General features: G+C 40.4%; 5 protein-coding genes across 6 annotated transcripts; 2 read left to right on the forward strand and 3 right to left on the reverse strand.

Annotated features, from left to right (window-relative positions):
* Window positions 1-102: 102 nt before the first annotated feature.
* Window positions 103-5,916, reverse strand: LOC132205744 (armadillo segment polarity protein). The gene is made up of 14 exons (XM_059635003.1): window positions 5,779-5,916; window positions 4,843-4,896; window positions 4,532-4,759; window positions 4,045-4,382; window positions 3,502-3,958; window positions 3,386-3,441; window positions 3,007-3,099; window positions 2,741-2,947; window positions 2,429-2,683; window positions 2,165-2,365; window positions 1,956-2,106; window positions 1,745-1,899; window positions 1,460-1,553; window positions 103-1,249 (listed from the first exon to the last, which is right to left on the reverse strand). The coding sequence occupies exons 2-14, from the start codon at window positions 4,874-4,876 to the stop codon at window positions 1,074-1,076; spliced, it is 2,445 nt and encodes an 814-aa protein (XP_059490986.1). The 5' UTR covers window positions 4,877-4,896; window positions 5,779-5,916; the 3' UTR covers window positions 103-1,073.
* A 469-nt stretch (window positions 5,917-6,385) lies between these two features.
* LOC132192715 (RAB11-binding protein RELCH homolog) lies at window positions 6,386-10,847 on the forward strand. Of its 2 annotated transcripts, XM_059612801.1 has the most exons (15): window positions 6,386-6,697; window positions 6,754-6,780; window positions 6,851-7,006; window positions 7,065-7,225; window positions 7,289-7,435; window positions 7,489-7,618; window positions 7,670-8,352; window positions 8,466-8,795; window positions 8,846-9,109; window positions 9,171-9,290; window positions 9,339-9,541; window positions 9,592-9,782; window positions 9,841-10,006; window positions 10,061-10,186; window positions 10,397-10,847. In XM_059612801.1, the coding sequence occupies exons 1-15, from the start codon at window positions 6,502-6,504 to the stop codon at window positions 10,497-10,499; spliced, it is 3,003 nt and encodes a 1,000-aa protein (XP_059468784.1). In that variant the 5' UTR covers window positions 6,386-6,501; the 3' UTR covers window positions 10,500-10,847. The 2 variants fall into 2 exon arrangements, with proteins under 2 accessions (XP_059468784.1, XP_059468785.1); XM_059612802.1 differs by lacking the exon at window positions 6,754-6,780 and having other exon boundaries at window positions 6,387-6,697; window positions 10,397-10,846.
* Window positions 10,848-10,876: 29 nt separating this feature from the next.
* On the reverse strand, window positions 10,877-12,149 carry LOC132192719 (uncharacterized). The gene is made up of 5 exons (XM_059612805.1): window positions 12,039-12,149; window positions 11,887-11,986; window positions 11,635-11,833; window positions 11,271-11,578; window positions 10,877-11,217 (listed from the first exon to the last, which is right to left on the reverse strand). The coding sequence occupies exons 1-5, from the start codon at window positions 12,075-12,077 to the stop codon at window positions 10,898-10,900; spliced, it is 966 nt and encodes a 321-aa protein (XP_059468788.1). The 5' UTR covers window positions 12,078-12,149; the 3' UTR covers window positions 10,877-10,897.
* Window positions 12,150-12,397: 248 nt separating this feature from the next.
* On the reverse strand, window positions 12,398-15,647 carry LOC132192716 (mucin-5AC-like). The gene is made up of 4 exons (XM_059612803.1): window positions 15,509-15,647; window positions 15,415-15,445; window positions 14,551-15,359; window positions 12,398-14,414 (listed from the first exon to the last, which is right to left on the reverse strand). The coding sequence occupies exons 1-4, from the start codon at window positions 15,551-15,553 to the stop codon at window positions 12,426-12,428; spliced, it is 2,874 nt and encodes a 957-aa protein (XP_059468786.1). The 5' UTR covers window positions 15,554-15,647; the 3' UTR covers window positions 12,398-12,425.
* Window positions 14,538-17,304, forward strand: LOC132192717 (uncharacterized). Its single transcript, XM_059612804.1, has 2 exons — window positions 14,538-16,217; window positions 16,274-17,304. The coding sequence occupies exons 1-2, from the start codon at window positions 16,137-16,139 to the stop codon at window positions 17,264-17,266; spliced, it is 1,074 nt and encodes a 357-aa protein (XP_059468787.1). The 5' UTR covers window positions 14,538-16,136; the 3' UTR covers window positions 17,267-17,304.
* The last annotated feature ends 1,057 nt before the right edge of the window (window positions 17,305-18,361 follow it).

An 18,361-nucleotide genomic window follows, 5' to 3' on the forward strand; every position in this document is an offset into this window, starting at 1 on the left:
CTCAATTATTTTTGTTTTATTTTCGCAAAATCATCAAAGAAAAGGCATTCTTAAATGGAGTATATTGACGCAGGAGTGGCTGAGAATGAAAAGGCGCATTGGTTATTATTTATTGGTAATACATTTATTGAATACAAATAATTGCACGATAGATTTTTTAATCTACATTTATGATCATAATAATATTATGGCAAACACTTGATTGAATGTATGAACCGTCGAAACAAAAAAACTGTCTTTATACTGCAAATACAATCAAGAGCTTTATGCTAGAAAGGAAACATACAAAAATTAAACGCGGATTATATAATCTGTGTAAAAGTTAAGAGCTGCTTCGTGTGATAAATATCCTATCTCGAATGCCTGTTCGTTGAATCATGCTTCAAAATCACCTTCAGTCGGATGCAAATCAATAAATATATTATATTCATGGGCTTGTGTGGTTTGTGCATTGAACTGCTTACAAGTTTAAAAAACCGACACGATCTACTGTCCACCGGTATACATAATTTGTGTGTGATTGATAATTAATATTAGACGCATGATAGATTACTCAAGTCATAATATAAAAACGACATTCATGACAGTCAAAACTAAAGAGACGCGGCCGAGCCAGAAAACTTTCTCTCGTTCTGCACACGGAGAACCAGAAAAATCTGTTGCCTCGGCTGAATTGCTTGAGATCTATCCTAATAAGTGAATCAGTTGCCTAAATGTAGAAGCTCGATATTTGGCAAAGTTCTTGCCAGCCGATAGGAGGGGCGCAAAAAAAGTGTTCACTGTGAAAAGTTGCGTTACGTCAACCCCTGTCCCAAGCACCATCGCAATCTAAATAATACGTTTCGCCGTAAAACAAAAATTCCAAGCTTTTTTATAACTTTGGCTTGGAAATCCTAATGCTAAAAATTTAGCTGCTCTATTAAATAAAATTTTAATTCAGTGGCCAAAAATAAAAAAATAAGGCTGCACCGTTTCATGAAACTTAAGAATTATGATGAATTGTGGCCTGGTGGTCTTCCAAAATATAGTTTAAATATTGTCTAAGAGTAAAAACGAAGTCTCAAAATGCAAGTTTAAAGGTCGGTGTCGTACCAGGCGGCGAGTTGGTTGCCGTTGTCACGAGGTGGATTGGGCACAGCAGGGGACTGCTGGCCTCCACTTGGGGGCAGCGACGACGGTGTGGGAGGGTTGTTCTGGGGTTGATTCAGGTCCAGGTCTTGCAGGCCCTCTACTGGTAGCGTGGCATAGGCTGTGAAGAAAATAAGTTTAACATTAAAAACAGGACTGAGAAATTTTGAAGAACATTATTTCCCACAGACATGTCCTCAGAAGCAGGTGTAAAAGCGATTTAAAAGCGTTTTATGGAAATAAGAGTTGGTTAGTTGCAGCATAAGAGTGTGATCTGTTAGTCGTGCCTTCCATCACCAGGTGAGTGTTTGTGCATTGGTGGGTGGGTTACCTGATTGGTTCTGGCCACTGTAAATGCTGTGCTGGCCTCGCTGTTGTGGGGACTGCACATACAAACCCTCAAAGTCGGCGGCACCTAGCATATCCTGATGTGGCGGAAAAACAACAAAAACATTAACTCAAAATAAAATTAAAACAAAACGTGTGAGTGTGGCCTGAACTTTGTTAAAAAATTTGAAACTGGAAACCGGTGCTGCTGTCAAAATCGTGTCAAGTGGTGATATTTTCGAAAGTGCTTGTGATATAATGAAAATTTTAAACATTCAATTCAACTCACTTGGAGATCAGGAGCCATGTTGTAGTCGGTGCCTCCGGTCCAGAGGGAGTGATCATCCCGGAAGAGGGAGCTGGTCAGCTCCATCGACAGCCTCTTCTTATAGTCTTGAGGCTTGTCCTCAGACATGCGGAAAAGAACCGCAGCAGCGTAGGTGGCTGAATTCACGAATTCATTAGATTATTTAATCCAAAACTCAAACAGCAGTACTCACCAACACCCTCGTTGCGAGAATGGAGAAGTTCGGTAAGAGGAGCAGTGGCTCCCTCCTGCTCCATAAGGTCAGCAGCTTCCTTGTCCTCAGCAAGTTCGCAGAGGACTCCAGCAGACACACGCTGGATGTTCTCGATTTCACTGAACAACAGCTGTAAAATTTTTATCATGAGCTAACAAATATATTCAAGTTATACAAATAAACTTTACCTGAACAAACACTGGGATAGTGTTCTGGTTGAGCAGCACAATTCTGTTGTTGTGCTCCCTGGCAAGGATGTGCAGGGCACCAACAGTGCCCTCCAAGATCTCCTCCATGCGAACACCCTCAGCGTACACCAGAGAGGCATTTCCACCGGGTTGAGGAGAAGGAGCTGATTTATTGTCACTGGCAACAGAGCCAGCACGTTGCTAGAGAAAAATGATTGCACCATTAGTACAGGTTCAGCACTAGTTAAACCATGTTTAACTTACTCTGTGAGTGTCTTGGAAGGCTCTCATGAGGAGCCTTATGAGCTGGTGAATAGCACCAGACTCCCTCAGAGGAGCGTGATTGGCAGCACAAAGTGCCAAATTCCGGATGAGGCCAATGACGGCCTTAACCAAAGGCCATCGAGAGGGAGGGTGCAGCAGCTTCACAATAACCTGCAGGCCGTAGTTGAGGCGCACAGCATTTTGAGCCATTTCAGCCTCAACATGACGCGAAGTCAAATGACGCAGAGCACACACCTGGTAACATTAATTTTGTCAATTTTAATTAGCAAATGAAAGGTTGAGCTAACTTACAGCTGGCTCGGTGATCTCCTCCCTATCGCCGGCATTAATGATTGTGCGGACGAGAGCGTCAACTCCTCCAACTTGGCAGACAACCACTTTGTTTCGCTGGTTGTTGCAGGTGAGGTTGGAAAGAATTCCAGCAGCGCAGGTCATGAAGTTGATGTCTGCCGAGCCGAGAAGGTGCACCAGACTTTGCAGAAGACCTTCGAGTCCCTCCTATTTTACAATCGCGGATTATTAAAACTAGTTCAGTTATTGAACCTCAGTCAACTTACCACTTTGGTGCCTGCATCAGACAGATTGCGGAGAGTCCAAAGGCAGTTCTGCACCAAGCGCTGACTCGGGTGTCCAAGATGAATAGCCAAAGCCTAAAAGTTCAATAACACGTTTCAAAAATCAAGCGATCACTATCAAAAATTGGAATTATTCTACTATTTTACATGAGTGTTTAAGAAATAAAACATTTCTGCCGCCTTCATAAATTTTAATATTACTACTGCACCAGCTAATTATTCAAAGATACGGATCATAAATAATATCCTAATTTAATCATAGAATTCTAAGCATTATTTTTTAAGATCAAAGCAAGACTAATTTTGTCTCAAAATATTGTTCATCATAATTAAAACGCAATTAAAAATTAAGTGAACATACCTGAAGACCTCCAGCTTCAACTATGGCTGGCTTGTTGCTCGAGCACACGGACAAAACTGCAATCAAGTTCATTTAGTATCTCGCTATTTCCATTGTCAAAAATATAGCAATCAAACCTTTGAGCACTCTGGAAGTGGTCCACAGCAACTTTTCATAGTCGTAAGAGCGCAAGATGCGCACCAGTTCCATCGGGCCTTGAGAGGCAAGGATGATGAGCTTGCTCTCCTGATTTCCATAAGCCAGGATCTGCAGACAGTCGGTGACAATGGCCAGGAACTTGACATTGTTCCTCTGCAGCAGGGCGACCATTTTCTGAAGCCCACCAGCCAGACGGACAGCCATCTTCGAGCCCTCTTGGTGCAGCAGAAGATTGTGCAGAGTGGTGATGGCGTAGAACAGCACAGACTCAACTGGAGAGCTCAGAAGTTTGACCAAGGCCGGAATTCCACCGCTCTTGAAAATGGCCAACAGACCCTGGCGGTGGTGTGACAGGTTGTGCAGGGTGCCAACAGCACCCTTCGTAGTCTCCAAATCGTTGCTGTTTGAAATCGCACGAACAAGCGCGGCAACCATCTAAAACCATAATTTAACTTTAGCACACTTAAAATCCTAGAAAATTATCACTATGTCAATTTAAATATATTTGGATTGTCCATTACCTGTGGGCTGTTCATGATGGCATGCCTGGAGGCCTCTTTCTTACTCAGCTGGTGAACCATCATAGCCGCCTGCGAGACGACCACCTGGTCCTCATCATTGAGCAGCTTGATGAGCTCAGGGATGGCCCTGGTGGCAAGATCAGCGTCGTCCTGGTAGTTGATCAGGTTGACAACAGCATGCTTTAGCATCTGACTTGGTTCGGACAGACGCTGCACTGCTGTAGGATGGGTAGTTTCAAACTGGGTTGATGGAATTTCAGTTCCTTCCTCCAGCGTTTCAGGAAACATTGCAGCACGGACACGCTGGCTACGAGTTGTGCTCAGCTGCTGGTTTATGTCTATTCAAATATTGACATGGGATTAAAATAATGCATAATATTAATCGCAAAAATCTGTTTTCTTAATCATGAATCTGAATTAATTTAATGGACTAAACTATATAACATATCATTAAAAAGATTTTGATGTTATTATTTTAAATCCTTACCATCAACTTCACCCTGGGTGAAGGTGTGGGTGAAGGTGCTCTGATCCATGTCGAAGAGGAGCCCATCTTCGGCACCATCGTCCTCGTCGTTACCAGGGTCGCGCCCAATCAGACTTGGCGTCTGGCTGGGCACCCCTGAGTGGATGCCCGAGTCCTGGGTCGGCGCCAGGTAGGAGCCCTGCTGCCACATGGCAGTCTCAGCTTCGCGGTCGCTCAGGTTGTACCCGGCTAAAAGTTTCAAAGTAAAGTTAAATAAGTAATCCTGATAAGGGGAAAAAAATATTTAAAATAAATCCCAAGCTTTCACTCACCGTGGCGTCCTCCCTGCGGCATGTGGTAGCTCATGTTTACAGCTCTCTATGTCTCTGTGGGAACAAAAAGAATCAAATTCACATGATGAATTTAAAGATTTTCTTAAACGTAAAAGAACAAATATTAAATTTATAGAAATATCTCTACAAAATATTTTTTTATACAATCAGCGACTTTCTTCTTGCAAAGACCACCATGAATTTTTAATACTGCTCAAGTGGCAGATCAATATCACTGTCTGTCATGTCTGACCAAGTGACCACACATCGCCTTGAAATCCTCGAATAAAATTTTAGAAACGATGCTAGAGTTATCAAATTCTTAAAATTGATAAGGATAGGGGAAATGAAAAAAAAATATAAAAATCGGCACTCCTTCGATGTGTAAGAAGGAAAAGGCTGATGACTCACTTGAGGATAATCTAGCACGGCACAGAGATATGAAAGATTCATAAGATCAAAGTAAGAAAATAGGTTAAAAATCCAATGAAAATGAGTAAATTGCCCATTAATTCATACCCAACATTTAGAAATACAACTACCCAGTGTGTTAATCACGATAAACTTCGTCCTTGGAACGAAAATCACGGCCAGACATGCAACAAAGCTTAAGCGGGGGTGTCAATGCACCTGCCCGTCCACCTGCAACCACCCAAATCTCAAATGTTTACAACCCAAATCTCTGCTTCTCGCCGGCGCAAAGGGCACAAATACAGCTTTGAATAATAAAAATAATACAAATTATTGCTTTAAACCTCCGTAAATAGGTTGATTCGATTGATTTCCTGTGGAATTCGTAAACGGAAAACGATCAATCGCTAAAATAAACACGACACACCCAGCCTCCCACGTTTGACGTCGGCGGTCGCACGAAGAAATAGCGCTCGGCGGCTAATTTTTCGGCCAAATCGCGGATGAATAACTGCAGATACTCACCAGCAAAAAGCAGCGACACGAGGCGAAGTTCTTGTGTCAGTATTTCTTGGAGAATTTGAGCGATCGGCCTTCTTTTGATGTGATTTACGGCAAATGCAAATGGCGAAGCAGCAAGCAGCATCCCTTTGGAGCACGAAGCGACCGCTAGGGGCGCTGTGAACTGAATCTTAAAGAAAATACCGGTTTTTGCATCTTGGAGTTATTCAAAAAGAAGTAAAAAGAAAATTAAGACTTAAAAATTTTGACATTAATTGATCACAAAAAGTAAAATTGCTATAAATATACAAGATTTTTTTATTTTAGAACCAATTGATTTAGTTAAGGACTTTTTATGAGTGTTACAGTTTGCCGGTAATTTGACGGTTATTTTTACGCTTTTTTCCGCTTTTTTCAATCACTGGTTCAAATTTTTAATTTAAATAATTTATTCTGACCTGTTTCTGCAAATATATAATAAGTACATAGCAATAACTTTTTTTTTTGTAAATCATGAATTCTGTGATTATCTTTGTGAGTAACAATACTTTGATAAATATAAAGAAAAACAACAAAACAAGTAATAAGTCCTAAAATACCGGTTTAATAGTAAACTGAAGTAAACAAAATTTCTCCCACTCCTGCCCCACCACCTGAAGTTGAAGTGTCACCAAAATAAATAATCCGAATTAAATTTTCAAATTGAAATGAAAATAATCTCCTTTTGTTTACACTCCGTTCCCGAGCATGGCAGCTGAACAAGACCACCTATCGCTGGACCAAATTGCCTGCAGGCTTCTTCAGGACAATTTCCTGCTGACAGCCCTGGAATTACACCTGGAACTAATTGAGGCCGGCAGAGAATTGACCAGCCTGAAGGAATTTTTCTCTAACCCAGCCAATTTTGAAAGACAATCTGCACCTCCAAACGCTTCATCAATCGGTACATAAATCAGAAATAAAAATGTATTTATTTTTAAGTTGAAATAAAAATTTCAGAGCTCACAAATAATGGACATTGCAGAGGTTAAATAATTTTTAAAACTTAATTTGTTCCACTTTGCAAATTTAATTTTACGTCTGTGATAAATTTCAGCTCGTTCCCATAGTCAGGCGACTCTTGATTCCCTAGACATATCAAGATTGTCAGAGGATGGCACCGATGAACGAGTTGCCGTTCTTGAATTCGAGTTGAGAAAAGCAAAGGAGACGATTCATGGCCTGAGGACTTCCCTTACACAAATTTCTGCGGGTAAGTGTTTTAATTATCTTTTGTTACTAATGAATTTACTCAGTTTATGGTCATATAGAACGTGAGGAGCATGTCACAAGCACCGAGACCGATTTAGTCAACAACGACGCTGCTCGTCCTCATGAACAAAGAGCACTAAATTTTTTAGTCAATGAATATCTGCTTCGGCAGGGATACAAACTGACTGCCGTCACCTTTTCTGAAGAAAATAGCGAACAAGTAAGCTATTTTTACTTGTATATGATTGAATAAATTGAAATGATCATTTGAAAAATTATTTAGGATTTTGATGATTGGGATGATGTTGGATTGAACATTCCGAGGCCACCTGAGCTCCATCAGCTCTACAGAGTAACCCACAAAGAAACAGCTGAGATGGAGTGTCAAACTAGTGAAACAATGTATTCCGCGGAGGAATTCACAAGACTGGTATTATTAAATCTTCCGGAATCAAAATTTTATTAAATAAAATTAAATTGTAGAAAAATTTATGCAATACCCTTGAACAACAGCTAGAGGAAGAAAAGTTGAAAAGCAATCTGCAGCCTGATCTTGAGAACAAAATAGTTAATGTGGACGCTTCTACAGACACCACTGACTTAATTATAAATGGTATAAAATAGATTTCAATTTTCATATTTTCCTGAATTGTGAAATTTTCAGAAACAAAGACTGAGATTCTTATTTCTCCTCCAGTCGAACTTCTTGAAGAAATTGCCGAAGACGTATCAAGAGAACTTCCGCCCCTGTTCAAAAGGTCCCTCACGAGACTCTTGCAAATCTCGGCCAGCTCAACCCCAGTTGAATCTCGCTCGCTAATGAGCCTTTTAGTTGAAACACTTCCATTGGTGACTTCTGCAAAAAAGGAAGACTCAATTCCCTTAATCGTTTCTGCTGCCCAGTCATCATCAAGTGCAGAAGAGATTTCTTCATTGATTACTATGCTTTTCAATTTACGGAAGAGACCTCAGGAGTTAGAGAGAATGGCTGTGGTCGAAGGTGTTAAGAGATTAGCTATGACAGGAGATTTGCTCGCAGACCACATCCTCCCTCAGACGTGGGAGTTGGCTGGGCACAAATCAGTGGAGCGCCGTCTTTTAGCTGCTGAAATTTGCCTTGCCGTTGCTCCACTCACTCCGAGCCACCTGAGACAAGCAATGCTGCTGCCGATGTTGCAACAACTTTTGCTTGAGGCCTCGGAACCAGAGGTGCGAATTGGAGTAGTGAAGGCTATGACTCTGGTTGTGGCTTATACATCTCACGAAGACAAATATCTTCAGTGTGAAGAGCTGTGCCTTTTGGCCCTAGAAGACCAAGATTCAGAAGTCCGTCTCCTAGCTCAGCAGGTTATTAATTTACAATTTAGGAATATGCTTAAACAAAAATAAAATTCTATAAAATTTTGAATTATTTTTTAAACTTTTAGGGCAGGTAAATAAGTTTTATGTTTATGTTCCAGTTCTTGCTGCCAGTTTTGGCGCAGTGGGCACTACAAATTCAACGCCTCGATACACACCTTGTGAAAAGGCTCCTCGCTAGACTCAAGTCCTTAGCTCATGACTCGCGCTGCGGACCCATGGTTAGTGCTGTGGGCCAAATTCTACCTTTTATTTTGGTCCACCTTGCTTCACACAAAGGTGTGATTGAAAAAATGGACTCGGATTCTACAATAAAAGTGCCTGAGTTGGGACGTGACCTAAACGACCCTAACATTTTCCTCGGTGAGAATGATTCACCTGAAAATTTAATCAAAGCCCTTTGTCTGAGACTTAACGATGACTTGTATCAGGTAAATGTAAAACATAAATAAAATCATTTTTCTTAAATTCGTGTTTCCAGAACTGGCCCCAAATGGAGTGGATGCTTTCAGTCTTCTTGTCTAATTTGTTTGATGTCTTATGTTGTGTGGATGTTGCAAGCGAAGATGCTGTGCTTGCTTTTGTGAAGTTTTATCACCAGTTGAGCAAATCAATGGGACAGCATTTCACTCAAAATCGAATCAAGCCAATGTTCAAAGAGAGTCTTCGGCAACTGGAGGATTCTCTGACAAATCTCGATGACAATATTGAATCTCAGGGAGTGACGTCTCTTGTTTTGATACCTGCAAGTTTTACAATTTAAAGCAATTTTAATAATTTTGTTAACTAAAAATATTTGAATTTAGGTTTTGCTGGTCGCAATATTGACCACTGGCGATCCAAATGACACTATGGAGTTGTCAAGCACATTGAGACATTTGCTCATTTTGTTGCCTTCATTGAAACTGTCACTTACTCCTTTAAAAGTAAATTAGATTTCGAACAAAAATCGATAATCCATGTTAATTTTTTAGGTAAGTGTTTTTCACTTGTGCCGAGCCGTAGCCCTTCAAGACACAGTTTTGTCCTGCCTAAGTGAGGCCTGTAAAAACTCCAGGCCAGCAGTTCGTCTTGCAGCGGCCCAGCTCACACTGCACAGTCTTGGGTGTGTTCATGATGGTGCCTTAACCAAATTTGTGCTGCCACAGCTGGCAATGCTAGCCACCGATTTGAATGAGTAAATTTTTTAGTTGCAAAATGAGTGATAATTCTATTTTTTTTTTACAGGGAAGTAAAAGAGGTTGTTGTAGCGGCGTATGCAGAGCTGGCGTCTGAACAAGGAGTCGTCCAGGAAGAAAGTAAATTGGCCTTGCAGACTTTCCTCAAAGACGCTCTGGCAAGCCATGTGATGAGCGTGGCCATCACCAGAGCTCTAGCTCGAATTTTGCCTTCAAGTGATCCTGCTTTTGCAGAGGATGGTGAAATAATGAAATAAGATTTATGAATTTTGAAAAGAAAAATAACCTTTTTATTTAGTGGTACTGCCTCAGCTGTGTCAATTAGCTGCGTTTTGCCTGCATGGATTAACTAGTCAGACAAGGAGGATGGACTTAGGCCAGGCTTTAGTCGCCGCTCTGTCAGTTGCCTTGCAAGTCCCCCTGAGTAGACAGGCCATTGCCGCAACTTTAGTACCTGCACTGCGGTAAAATTTCTGAACCAAATTTTAAATATTTTTAATAATTTGCAAAAATTTCAGAGATCTTAGTGTTGTTAGCGAGCAGTGCATGCAAGCTCATGTGGATGCTGTCAACAATTGGCTCAGAGAAGCTGAGAGCAGAGCTCAGATCGAACAAACAGAACCTACAACTCCCAAATCGGACAAGTGAGTGGAATTCTTGTTTTTACATATGAAGTATGCAATTTTTCCACCTTTTAGTTTGGAATACGTCTACTCGTAAAATAAAAGTTATTTTTATGTATATGTAGTTAAATCTGTAATATTTGCAGAATAGACGATTTTGTACACATGTTTGCTCGGTACAAAATAATAAATTTTCAATATATCTCATAATTATGATTATTATGATTCCAGACCTCATCTTGTGCAGTCGGCAATGAGTTCTGCAACAGCTGCTGGTCGGCGAAGCGTGGAAGACGTGAAACAGAAGATGTCCAGCTTTTTGAGAAAGAAGTAGACTCCGTTCACCAAAGGTCAGGTTAATTCTTTTATAAAATTTTGCTATAGAGGCAATATATCATTCCATTATTTAAATCTCACTAGCACTGAGCGCTTTGTGATAATGTCCACGTTAAATTTTCTTGGGTTTATAAATTTGTCATAATTGGTGATATGGTGATTCAAATATTGATTAATCATTATTATATATCAATTATTACATTGATCTGTTTAAAATTTTAAATTGCTGTTTTTGAACTGTTAAATTCTTGACCGCAACGTGCAAATATTAAATACATTTATATTAATATAATTTAATGTTAAAAATCTGCAACCAAGTTTATAAAGCTAGTTCAAGATGAAAAACTGATTGCTTGATTTATATCTGTACACATTTATTCAATCAAAAGAAACAGTTCATGGATCCGAATCATCAACCTGGGGCGCATTTGTTGATTTTGAACTTTGGCTTGTTTCTTCCTTGTTATCATTTTTCAGAATTGTTTTTGCACTTGCCAAACTTATATATGTCGAGACTGCAGATATACTGCTAGTAATTGTGCTGTTGTTCGCGCCAAGCGTGGTTGCTGTTGGCGATGTGGAGCTCCGTCGTCTTCTGGTTGTAGGTGCATCATAGTAATCATCGTAGTAATACTCAGGAGCCTTTGTTGACGTTCGCCTCCTCCTCCTTCTGGTGACTGTTGCGTAGTCGTAATAATCATCCACTTTTCCTTTCGCTGTGTTTTAAATTTTGCATAAAAATAATCAACATAATAATTTTCATTCAAACCAGATAGAGTTGACGTCGCCGGAGAAGAAGTTGACGTTCGTCTCCTCCGAGTCGTTTTCTCATCATAATAATAATCGTCATAGTACGCAGGAGTCGTTTTAGTGGTTGAGCGCCTCCTACGCCTTATGGCAGTTGTGGTGTCGTCGTAGTAATAGTCATAGTATGGGGTGGTTGTGCGGCGGCGCCTTCTTAACCGCGTAGTCGAGGTTCTCCGTCGCCGTCTTCTTGTAGTACTTGTTAGCGACATTCTAGGGGTCAGTTGCCGATGGAATGGTGTCGTTGGACCCTCAATCGCAAATATCAAGTTTCTATCATAATTGTTCGCTGGTTTTAAAACACGTCTCATTCGTAATTAAATCCTAACTTATATGGCTGCAGTGTTATAATCCGCGAGCGAGAGTACTTGGTCGCCATTCGCAAACTGTCCATCATTTTCCCGTCTCTTGTGTCTGCAAAAGCGCGGACTTGTTCCAGAGATGATAGCCCCGGACAAGTAGTCTCTCCACTACAACAGTTGTCGATAAATGTCCTCCTTGCAAGTACTTCGTGCAGATCACTCGAATCTATTACTTTGATTTTTAATAAAAAAGAAATAAATTATTATTCTGAATATTACTGGTCCGACTGGTCCTTTGAGGACTTTCAACTGTGCTTCCATCTTCCTCTGGCGTACTTTGTGTCGGGGCGTAGTCGTAGTTAATATCGGCTAAGCAAACCTATATCGTCTTTTTAGATTATTATATTACTCTATATAAATTCAATAAATACCGTAAGTAATAAGATGAGACCAGTTTTTTTGAAAACCATTATGGAACATGACGAATTTGGAAGAAATCACGCGTTTTTACCTTACCACGCAACTTCCAGTCAAAATGTAAAACTAAAATCTGTATACTGATATATTGGAAAATGCAACGCGTAAGCGGAAGCACAAGATCCGGTCGTCGTCGCCACGGCCCAGGGACGCGATTTTTTTTATATGTTTTTATTCTGGTCAAGGGTACAAATTCTAGGTTGACAATAGTATGCTACTTTATTCTGCTTCATGCTGTTACATTATATGAAATTAAGAAGAAAACATGTGTTATTTGATTTAATTTTTTTTATTTGAAATATAGATAGCTGCCCTAACAAAATATTATTCATATTTAAGCCTTAAGCCCCAAAGTCAATTTCTTCACCCCCTGCAGATTTAGCAGTTGTATTAGCAGCTGCTACCGCTGTTGCTGAACCTTTGGTGGTTGCTGCATTATTTGCCGCCAGTAAAGTGGTGGCCGGCGCTGCTGTATGTGTATGGTTATGCCCTGATTGACCTGACGTAGTGTTTGAAGAAACCGCAGCCTTAACAGTAGTCTTAGTTCCATTCGCAGCATTCTCACCACCTGCCTCCTCTAGATCAACACCTTCTTCCCCTTCAGTGTCTGTGGAGTTTTCGCCGTTGGTCTCATTGGTGCTGACAGTGACATTGCCTGAAACATGACCGGTTGAATTGCCGTGAGACGCGTGTTTGGATGTTGAGTTCAAATGAACGGTTGTTGCTAAACCAATAGTGGTTCCCGTCTCATTTTCCGTTAATAAAGTGGTAGCCGTCGCTGCTGTGTGATTATGCCCGGTGTGATTTGACGTAATGTTTGAAGAAACCGCAGCTTTAGCAGTGGTTGCAGATATATTAGTTCCATTTGCAGCACTCTCACCACCTTCCTCTTCTGGATCAACAACACCCTCTTCCCCTTCGGTGTCCGTGGAGTTTCCGTCGGTGGTCTCATTGGCACTGACAGTGACGTTGCCTGATACTTTGCTGGTTGAATTGCCATGAGACACATGTTTAGATGTTAATTTCAAATTGACAGTTGTTGAATTCCCTCCAGCTACTGTCGTTCCTGCAGTCGCAGTAGTCACAACCGATTCTCCGCCTAAATTAAGCTCTCCACCGTCTTCCTTTTTAGTTGTTGCCACTGTTGTTGCTACGGCTGCTTTCGTACTAGTTGCCGTTTGGGACTCTCCACCAATTTCTCCAAATTCGTCAACGCTTTTACTTGTTGTTTTGGCAGCAGTTGTGATAACTTCTGCAACCTTGGTTGTTGCTGCTGCCTTTGTTACCTCCGCCTCATTGCCCTCCAGGCCAAGATCATCGGCCTTTGTTGTTGCTGCTACAGCTTTAGTGGTTTGGATGGCAGTTTTTGTTGTTGTTTCTTGCAAACCACCGAATTCATCAGTCTCACCTGCAGATTTTGTTGTTGGCGCGGTGGTTACTTTTGTTGTTGCTCTCGTTGTAGTCGCTTCATCACCTTCTAGGCCAAGATCAGAAGAATTTGTTGTTGCTGATGCAGCTTTAGTGGTTTGGATGGTGGTCTTTGTTGTTGCTTCCTGCAAACCCCCAAATTCGTCCACCTCGCCTGCAGATTTGGTTGTTGTCATGGTGTTTGCTTTTGTTGTTGCTCTCCTAGTAGTCGTTTCATCTCCTTCTAGACCAATATCATCGGCTTTTGTTGTTGCTGCTGCTGTTGGCTTAGATGATAGGACGGTTACCTTTGTTGTTGCTTCCAATTCCGACCCACCAAATTCGCCCGTCTCGCCAGCAGGTTTGGTCGTTAGTGCAGCGGATGTCTTTGTTGTTGTCTTGGCCGTTGTCTCATCTTCCGAAAGTAAATCAATCTCGGTCGTCCCTCCTTTGACAGTTGTTTTTACAGTGGCTGCCTTGGTGGTGGTGCCTTCCACTTTCTTCAGAGTTGTTTCCTCTTCAAAGTCGCCAGCTTCAGTAGTCATTTTCTTGGTGGTTGCTGTTGGCTTTTGTGTCGTCTTCGCGGGTGACTTCTCCTCATTTTCTAAATCACCAATCTCTGTTGTGGATGTTTTCACGGTTGCTGGCTTTGAGGTTGATTTTTGCGTTGCCTCCTCGTCACCCAAATCTTCATTTTCTGACTTTGTCGTTTTTGTGGTGACCTTAGTCGTCAGTGCTGCTTTTGCCGTTGTGACGTCTTCTTCTTCCCCATCACCTCCTCCGTCCTCTGAATCTTGTGCTGTGGTAGTCGGCGTTTTTGCTGTTGCTTTTGTATTAACCTTATTAGTTGTCTCCTCTTCATTGTCTCCGTTATTATTGTCCTCTCCATCACCTAAAGTTGTTTTAAAAGCAGCAGTAGTTTTCTGAAATCAATTTTTAGGTTATAATTCAAGTATACTGTTCAATTTTTTTATAATGGTATAATATAAAAGATTGAGCTGAAATTAACTTATAATAATAAAATGGTGCATAATAATTTTGCAAATGTAGAAAGATCACCTGTGTTGGTTTGGCCGTCTGTGTTCTAATTTGGCCTTTGGTGGTACCAGGACTTTTTGTTGTTGTCGTGATGGTTCTTTTTTCAGTATTTTGAATTTTCGTGGTAGCTTCGGTAGTTTGCAAGGTTGGGCTTACGCTGGCAGTGGTACCATCTTGCAGGGTGTTGACGTTGAACCCTGTAATTGTGAAATTTAATGAACCCGGCGTTGTGGACGTCCTCCTTCGTCGCCTGGTTGTGGTGTCATCGTAATATTCATTTTCATTTAAGGTGGTGTACGAGCCGGGTTGAACTGTTCTCGGTTCAACGAAATCTATGTCAGGGTCGCTGGACGTGGAAGTGGTTCTTCTGCGACGTCTTGTGGTTCGCCGACGACGCTTGGCAGGGGTTGTGTCATCATAGTACTCGGAAGTCGTTGTTCGTCGACGTCGGGTCGTGGAAGTCAACTCGTCATAGTAATAATCATCATAATATGCTGGTGTCGTAGTTTGCCGTTTTCTGGTCGGACGAGTGGTTGTGGAGAATTTACCTTTCCTCTGGGTAGTTTTCCGCAAACGACGGGGAGTGATGACTTCGATCGCTTGCGTTTGCCCTTTTGGTTTTTTGAAAGCAAAAAATATTTTCTGCGTCGCCCGAAACGTGAAAACTTGCGCACGAACTTGTTTGGTTGCTTTTTGAACTACCTGCCGCATTTTCTTGTCCTTCGAATTCTTGAAAATTTCAACATCGGAAAATTGGCGCAGCCCCGCACATCTTTCTTTCGTGCAACAATTGGCGATAAAAGTTCTTCTTGCTAATTTATCCAGTCGATCTATAATTTTTAAATTCATGTTTAAAGATATGAGCATTGCATATTAATCAGTTACCTTCTTTTGTAGCGTTTTCCTCTCCAACAATCTAAATTTCGTGTTTATAATTTATTTAGTCATAAATAGGAAGTAATTCAAATTTTAGATTTACCATTTCCACGTTTATTGATGCAATGATAATCATGGTGAAAAGCATAGTCGAAAGTTTGGAACTAGATCTTCCATCTTACAATTAGTTCTTCTACCTCTGTTAGAGACAGAACAGAAATTTCAAATCACTGAAATCACAAAGGATTGTTTGCGGATGTTCGTATGAAAAAGCATCATGGTGGCGAATGCAGGAAAGAGAGCATGGTTTGGAAAAAAACATTAACAGCAACAGTCGACGTCACTCGATTGACACAATTTCAACGAATCAAAGTTTTAAAATGCGCGTCAGTACTAATTAACCTTACAAACGGCTTGTCCTTATAATGAAATTTTTATTTTGTTTTATTGAAAAAATTGTATTAATTTTTTTACAATGTAAGAGTTATTAAGGGACAAAAATGATATCGAGTAAAGTAAAACACTAAAAAACTTCACTTAATAACTAGAATAAATTAAAAGAAAAAATTTTATTTTATAAAGTGGGAGACTGATTTAAAATATCCTTCAACTGATATTGCCTGGGAAATTGAAAATAGTGACGTATTCTAAATGGGCAATCATGATTCTATTAACATTTTGATATTCGATTTTACGCAACCGATGGATATATAAGCTTAAAAAAACCTTCCATGGTAGTAGACATCGCAGTTATGCGCGCAAAAGTTTTATGCTTTCTTTCAACATTGGCCATCATAGTCCTGGTGCACAAAGTAAGCACCATATTCAGTTTTTCTTTAAATTATTTCGTAATTAAAAAAAAAATCAGTCAGATGGCTTTGCACACAACAGAAAAGTTTCTGTTGAGCAAGATGAAATTGTTCTACACCGCGATGCTCGCCAAGTGAAGCCGACCACCAAAGCAGCAACCAAGCCCACGACTAAAAAAGCCACGACAAAGAAGGCAACAACAAAAATCACCCCCAAAGTGACAGCGGCAAAAGCAACAGCCAAACTAACGACCACGAAAGCAACAACCAAAACGACGACTCCACCACCTCCACCCACTGTGGTTGATCAGGATATGATCGGGGGTATTTTGAAAACAGCAAACGGAATGGTGAACCAATTAGGGAATTCAGTCAACGAGCTGGCTGGTCAAATCGACCCCAATAAAATTATGAGCGACATCAATCAACTTGGCCAAAATTTGACCCTTCCGGACTTGTCTCAAGTTGGTCAAGGGCTGACAGGTCTTGCGAGTGGCCTTGAAAATTTGACTGGAAATCTACCTGATTTTTCAAAATTAGCACAAAATTTGACAAATAATTTTGTGCCTGATTTGGACGTTATAAAAAATTTAACAAACGTATTTTCTTTTCCTCCAAATTTCCTTAACTCTTTTCCGAACTCGCAACTCCCGAACCTTTCAGGGCTGCTGCCACCCTTGCCTGAAAACCTCCCAAATTTGTCGGGTTTGATTCCCCCAGGAGGATTTCCAAACCTTCCAGGGTTGCTGCCACCTTTGCCTGGAAACCTCCCAAATTTGTCTGGTTTGATTCCCCCAGGACTTATTCCAAATTTAAGTGGAATTTCTATTCCCTCTGACTTGTCCGGAATGGTGAATTTGCCAGGTAATATAATTCAGAACGGCCTCTCATCGATTCCTGCTAACCTGACGCAGCAACTTGGTTCGCCAGTTAATAACTTGGTTCAAACTGGTGCACAACTGACCAAATCACTGCTTGGAAAAAGCGGTAATTTAAGCTCTTTTCTTCCACCATCTTTGTCAAAATTCAATTTTGGTGCACTCTTCGGTTGAAAAAAGAAAACAACAATTCCACATTGTTACTGAATAATAAAAAATATTGATAAAAATAATTTTCAAACTAAACTAATTTTGAGTGTGTTTTATTCGTGAATAATAATTTTCTATTTTAAATTTATTTGCAATAATTTTTAAAAATTAAAACTTGTTTAAAAGTCGTGGAGGTCTCGAACGAGTAGGTCACCAACGTGAAGGTATTAAAATGTGATGCACAGAGGCACACTTCAAAAGGGGCAAAACAATGGTGGCCTAATGCACAAGTGCTCTCCTGCAGCCAGCGGCGAGAAACGAGAGAGTTGCGCGTCGCTGTTCGCTCCGAGGCAATCTGTTGATGACGCCCTCATCACAAACTCCAACTCGAGCGGTAAAACTTGGTTAATTGCTTCAGAAATTAAGCTAACATCTTTCTTTTGTAAATTTTCGCTAAAATTTTTATTCGACTCTTAACTGTTTTAAAATCCTTATGATGTAAAAAAGAAGCCGGCGGAGTATTTTTGTGTGCCAGTGTGTGCCATTTTTCCGTGGCTCGTAATTAAAGAGAGAAGCTTGCATGGGAAAGAACACGGCAATTAATTTGGAGCGTTTATGTCGTAAAACATAAAAAAAAAATGTAAGATATATCTTGTAAGTATAAATGCACAACATTTGGTTCCTGAACTTAATTAGTTAAAATATTTTTTAAACTGTAAATTTTAATTTTCTTTGTCAGAACCAAAATTACTTTTAAATTGAATTAAAATTTTAGGATAAAAGTCAACTTTCTACGATAAATTTTGTTGTTTTACCTTGTAGCTTATGCAACTTGGCAGACAGAGCTGATATGCAGGTTGCATTCCTCTTATTTTGCTCTAGTGTTGAACATACAATATTTATTTAATGAAAGTGCAAACACTTGGAAAAATACATTTAAATAGAAAATCCTTTCAAATAGTTGCGTCATTCAGCTTTGATTAAAAATATTTTCCTTCCCACAAAGAACAAAAAGTTTTCTTGAGGGTACTGCACAGCTCTTGCCGAAAACCCACACGCAAGTTATTGACGAAAGGATAAGATTTCACAAAGAGACTCGTCAGATCTGTCGTTTTAGCT

This window comes from Neocloeon triangulifer, unplaced genomic scaffold (genome assembly GCF_031216515.1).
Source record: "Neocloeon triangulifer isolate White Clay Creek 2 clone unplaced genomic scaffold, ASM3121651v1 ptg000003l, whole genome shotgun sequence".
NCBI classification, from domain to species: domain Eukaryota; kingdom Metazoa; phylum Arthropoda; class Insecta; order Ephemeroptera; family Baetidae; genus Neocloeon; species Neocloeon triangulifer.